Source organism: Candoia aspera, chromosome 18 (genome assembly GCF_035149785.1).
Source record: "Candoia aspera isolate rCanAsp1 chromosome 18, rCanAsp1.hap2, whole genome shotgun sequence".
Taxonomy (NCBI): Eukaryota; Metazoa; Chordata; class Lepidosauria; order Squamata; family Boidae; genus Candoia; species Candoia aspera.
In genome coordinates this window covers 4,611,930-4,617,524 of record NC_086170.1, presented here as the reverse complement: position 1 = coordinate 4,617,524, position 5,595 = coordinate 4,611,930, and the positions used below count along the sequence as shown (strand labels likewise).

The window sequence follows — 5,595 nt, the reverse complement described above, 5'->3', positions numbered from 1 at the left end:
AAGCACAAAATGGGAGGACCAGTTCCTTATTTTCCTGGGCCACCAACTTCCGCATTAACGATGGGGATGTTGCAAGTAGATTCCCCTGCCGCTAACTGAGCCGCCCGGCCAATCATTAACCCCGTTGCCTGCAAGCTGTAGGATCCCACCGATTCCCCAAGAGGTAAGAGACGCAGGATTTTCTTTCTTCAACATTCAGACAATAAAATAAAATGTTCCAGCATTTGGATCCCCACAAAATTGGGGAAGCCCAGGCAAGGTTTGGGAGGTGGGGTTAGGCAGATCCTCTGGGAAGCTGATTTATTCTTGACAAAAAGCATTTATAATCCAGGTGTTCCCCCCCATAAGGCAGATGGATCGGGTCTGGGGAACAAAAATCAGGTTGCCCCAATCTCTGGTTGCTAGTCAAAAGGACAGGGGGCAAAAGGAAAGGGATGGTGGGGGGGAGAAGGAGAATTCCCAAGTGCAAAAGAAGAAGGCAGTTGGGCATGTGGGTCTCAGGGGAATGTTTAGATGCTCCAAGTCCAGAGGAGCAGGAGAAAAAAATGGCTTGGCTGGTTCTGTTTCAGCAGAAAGAGGGTCGAGCCGTTGAGATGCGGAGGGAAACAGTGCCCAGGCGGATTGGCGGATTTTCTTGGGGGAAACGGCAACTGCTTCGCCCACAGAAAGTTTCAGGGCTGGGCCCTGCCATGGCCAGGAAGGGCTGGGAAGGGGCCCGTCCTGCACCTGGAGTGGGCTTGAGGACCGAGCCTGAGGGACACTTTCAGGTTGTTGAACACCAGGGCTCCTTCCGGATAGTTTGAAGACTCGGAGTTTAGAAGTTCACGGCATTTCAGCTTCCTTCTCCCACCAACTTTTTTTTTGGTGAATTGCTTGCCAATATCCATTCCCTTCCCTTCCTCCTCTTTCTTTGCCCTTCCTTCCTTCCCTCCTTCCTTCTGTCATCGTCTGATAATTGATGAAGACGAAGCTGATGCAAAGCCAGCCACGCCATTTCCCTTGCACCTGCAGATTCATCCACCGTCGTTCAAACTTCCTAAAAGGGAGGGATTAAGTGATCCCTTCCAGCTTCCCCCCCCCATTTCTGCTTCATAGGAATTCTTACTGGGCATCTCTCTCCCTCTCTTCCTTTCCTACAATATCCAAGGATAAACTGAATTATTTTTAACCTTTCATCTCCTGCAAGTCTTGTTTTAAACCTTGGGCTTGGTTGTGAGTGATCGCCAGGCCCTTGGTGCTTTTGAACAAGTAATATAAGGCTGGGGGTAGCCGAGTCCACAAACGTTGCCAAAACAGCTGGGTTAGCCCTGCATGGGCAGCTTCCCAAAAGTTTTTCACTTCTTTGATGGAATTATTAGAAAGTTCCTGGCCAACAGCACTGTGGCCTGATGTCCTTTCCTTTATTCCAGTGTTTCTCACCCATGTCAACTTTCAGATGTGTGGACTTCAACTCCTAGAATTCCCCAGCCAGCATGCTTGGTTGGGGAATTCTGGGAGTTGAAGTCCACACATCTTAAAGTTGCCAAGTGTGAAAAAAACTGATTTATTCGCTCTCTCCGCAGGAGGAACAGCAGATGGACTCGACACCAGTGAGGATGCTGGTCTGGGCCTTCATCCTGTTGATCCTGGGTGATCTCTCCTGGGCAGCTGAGCCTCCACAGTACTGCTATGGTGCACCGGGCCTCCCTGGAACCCCTGGGGCTCTGGGCAAAGATGGCCGAGATGGTCAAAAGGGATCCAAAGGAGAACCAGGTGAGTAGCTCCTGGCCGCCCCCTCCCCATTTTAACGGTCCAGATGGGTCTGCCAGTTTCTTTGCCGCTGGAAGAAAAAGGGGCTGGCGCACATCTGGATGGCCCTTACCACAACTTTGTTAGGACTATTCATTCGCTATGAACTGTAGTATTTTACTGATTTTATTCGTAATAAACTATTACGAATATTTACGTATTTGTGATATTTACTTTGACTGGTTTTATTCGTAAAAATAATAGCAAGCCGCTCTTTACCATTAAAGAATAATGTAATAATAAATAGTAAACTGACAATTAATAGTTGCCTTTTACTGTTACTATTTTTAGTAAATGTTTTCAGATTTACTCTGTTTTATGGCTATTCATGTTACTACCACGATGCATTGTATTATTTGGGTCCTTTTACTGATTTTATTTGTAAAATTAATAGTACATTACTCTTTAAATGACAATTACTAGTAGCCTTTTACTACTGGTTTACCACTAGTAATAGCAAATTACTACTGTACTACTAAACATCACAACAACCCTGCTAGGTAGGTTGAGCAGACGGACTCTGCCTTCCTGCAAGACACTCTAGGAGACCTGAACTTGGTGGTCTTCATTTCTCGTTCCACCTCCCAACCCAGGCCATTTCCAGGCGTATGGAGTTCAGATCCCAGAATTCTACAGCCCACATGTCCATTGGTGGGAATTCTGGGAGTTGAAGTCCCCATATCTGGAAGATGGCAGGTGGAGAAGCACTACAGCCACACCACCCTTGCATCTTTCTGAGTTGGTCCTATCTGGGTGATGCTCTCCTGCTTCTACCTTGTGTGGTCTTTCACCTCCAGGTCCTCCAGCCATTCCTGGAAGCCACGGTCCCAAGGGAGAACCAGGTTCTCCTGGCCTTCCAGGTCTGCCAGGGAAAAGTGGACCTAGAGGAGCTCCAGGAAACTTAGGAGAACATGGTCCCAAAGGGGAAGACGGTGATCCAGGGGACTCTGGTGGCTACAAGAACATGTACCAATCAGCCTTCTCGGTCAAGCGTCAGACGCATGAGCACCCCGTGAAGGACAGGCCGGTGGTCTTTCACGGAAACATCACCAACACTTACCACGATTATGACACCGCCACGGGCAAGTTCACCTGTCGCATTCCTGGCGTCTATTACTTCACTTTCCACACCTCCTTGACAGCCAACCTCTGTGTCAACATGTATCTGAACCTGGAGAAGGTGGCCAGCTTCTGCGATCATCTGTCCAACCCCAAGCAAGTCAGCTCAGGTGGGGTCCTGCTCCACTTGCAAAGAGGCCACCAGGTCTGGCTGGCAGTCAACGACTACAATGGCATGGTTGGGATGGCTCAGGCCGACAGCGTGTTCTCCGGCTTCCTGCTCTTCCCTGATTAACTTCCTGATCTTCATCCTGCCTGGAGTTGACCCTTCCCAGATCTTGCCCCGTTCTTCTGTCATTCGATGTTCCTTTCCCCTTTGTGCTTATTAAAAAAAGGAAGAATTTGTAACTGTCATTGAAATATAATAAAATGGTGCTTTGCTTTGTCTGTTCAATCGCTTACCGGATTAGTGAGTTTTTTTGTTCCAGGTTACCTAAACCCCCATCAGATATGGGTCAGCCCAATATGGCTTCCCTACATTTGCTTCCATTGACGGATGGGGTCTCCCGAAATCCTAAGCCATTGCTTGAACCCATATCTAAATATTGCTCAATTTTTCATGCTAATAAGCTCAACGGCTGTGCTGTGTTTAGGACAGGGTTTCTCAACCTTGGCAACTTTAAGTTGTGTGGGCTTCAACTCCCAGAATTCCCCAGCCAGCCATGCTGGCTGGGGAATTCTGGGAGTTGAAGTCCACACGTCTTAAAGTTGCCAACGTTGGGAAAAACTGGTTTAGGGCATTACATACTGTGCGGATCATTCCACTCATAATTGTTTATGTACACATCTGGTGGAAGCAGTTGATGGAAGTTCAATCAAGAATTTTATTGCATATGCAAAAAAGGTGCCACCTTCAAAAAGGTGCCATCACAGTTGCTTCTTGACTATTTTGACACCCCACTGCAGACCCCCTGGGTACCCAGGATGGCTTAAGGAGAAGCCAGTCAAACGTTTAACCCCAAGTTCTCTCTCCCACATTCAGCCTCCCACTGCCCAAAACCCACAGATTTTCAGCCAAAATAAATGAAGAGCTGTGATTGGTCCGTGATTTCTTGTGCCATTAAACTCAGCAACTTGGCTTCGAAGCAGGGAGCAATGATAAGATGCGTATTGAGAGCAAGTAGCTAAACTCATGCCACAAATGTAGGTGAAAATAGGGCTAGGTTGTTGACGTGAGAATCCAGCCATTCTCTTAGCAACTGATGTGAACAGGACTGCATTTTAAGCTAAAGGTCCTCATCTATTATAGGATTAGGGCAACTGTGGTTTATTAACCTGGGTTTAGAGATGTACCATACAAAGGAAGGAAAGAATTCCAGCGATAACAACTTTGATCCAGATTTCCTTGCGTATCTCCAATCATTCCCTCAATGAGAACTACAGATTTAAGGGAAAATACCATTTGGGGAAACCAGATCAATCAATGCCTTCCCTGTGCATCTGCCCTCGTTTCTTTCCCTTTCCCAGCAAGTGCTGAAAAAGGGACTTGGGGTGGAGAAGGATCTGATTTGAAAACTTTAAAATGTTGCCATGCTAAAGTTGGAGGCTGTATGGGATATTATCCCCCCCACCAGCCAGACTCGCAATGTATAGGTCTGTCTAACAGCCCTGGGACCATTCGCTGAAAGGGTGGGGTAGAACTGTCGGAAATAAAGAGAGTGCATTTAAATTTATTTGAAATAAAATGAAGAAGAAATTGGGACAGAGCAAAATGAGAACACTCAATCAGATCCAATCTCATTGTGAGCCACTGGCCAGTTTTATAACATCCATTTTTGTGGTCATTGAGTCTGCCCCTTCTGTGTGATGCAAAAACAGGCTTTTTCAGCATTTATCACAGATATCCCTGGCTGGGGAATTCTGGGAGTTGAAGTCCCCACCTCTTAAAGTGGCCAAGATAGAGAAACAGTGGTTTAGACCTGTGCAACAGCATTTGCAACCCTCCTGAGCAATTCATTTTGTGTTCCTACAAATGAAGAAAAACTCTAGAGGTCCTCAATGAACCTTTAATAAACTATAATCAAACAAACCATGGTCAAATGGTAGTTTAGGTGAGTCCCAGAGATTGTAGGATTCCGTGAGTTTTCTGAAGTTAATTTTTTTCCTGAACAGCTGTTGCTGCTTTTATGTGACTGATCTTCTAGCTGATGTTCCCGTTTCTGAATAAGCTGATGTTTTTAGAAGACGTTTGGTATTTTTATATGATTTTAAATGCAAGAGTGAATTCTGGCTTTTTTCTTAGTAACGTTGTGAATTGTGTGAATATTTTAAATGAAATCCTGAAGTATGAAGCCGGTCAGCACAGTCACAAGGTGTGGGTTGCAGCCTGCAACAGGGATGGGGGGGGCAAGGTTTCTCTGAGATGGAGAAGCCCCGGTTTGAATGGCAGATCACAAAGTGCTTACCCAGAGACAGAGAAAATAAGGGATCTATTTTTGTGGGCCAAAACCCACAAAGGACCAGGGACTCAGCTTTGCTCGGAAAACTGTCTTCCTTCCAAGCATGCTTCCCTTATTTTCTTGAACAGATGGCAGAAAAGACCCTGAGAAACACCCCCCTTCCTTCCACATTGTGGCTTGGGGTGGATGTGAAACTGCTGGCGTGGCAGGTCAGGACTTGGGGTAACCCCAAGAAAAGGAGAAGCATGGGCCAATTTCCTTTTTGCAACAAACATGGGGGGGGGGAGCA

At 46.5% G+C, this 5,595-nt stretch overlaps 1 protein-coding gene across 1 annotated transcript; it reads left to right on the top strand.

Annotated features, from left to right (window-relative positions):
- Positions 1-3,200, top strand: C1QC (complement C1q C chain). The gene is made up of 3 exons (XM_063317584.1): positions 1-163; positions 1,563-1,752; positions 2,586-3,200. Exons 2-3 carry the CDS (start codon positions 1,575-1,577, stop codon positions 3,140-3,142), a joined length of 735 nt encoding a protein of 244 aa, XP_063173654.1. The 5' UTR covers positions 1-163; positions 1,563-1,574; the 3' UTR covers positions 3,143-3,200.
- Positions 3,201-5,595: the final 2,395 nt, after the last annotated feature.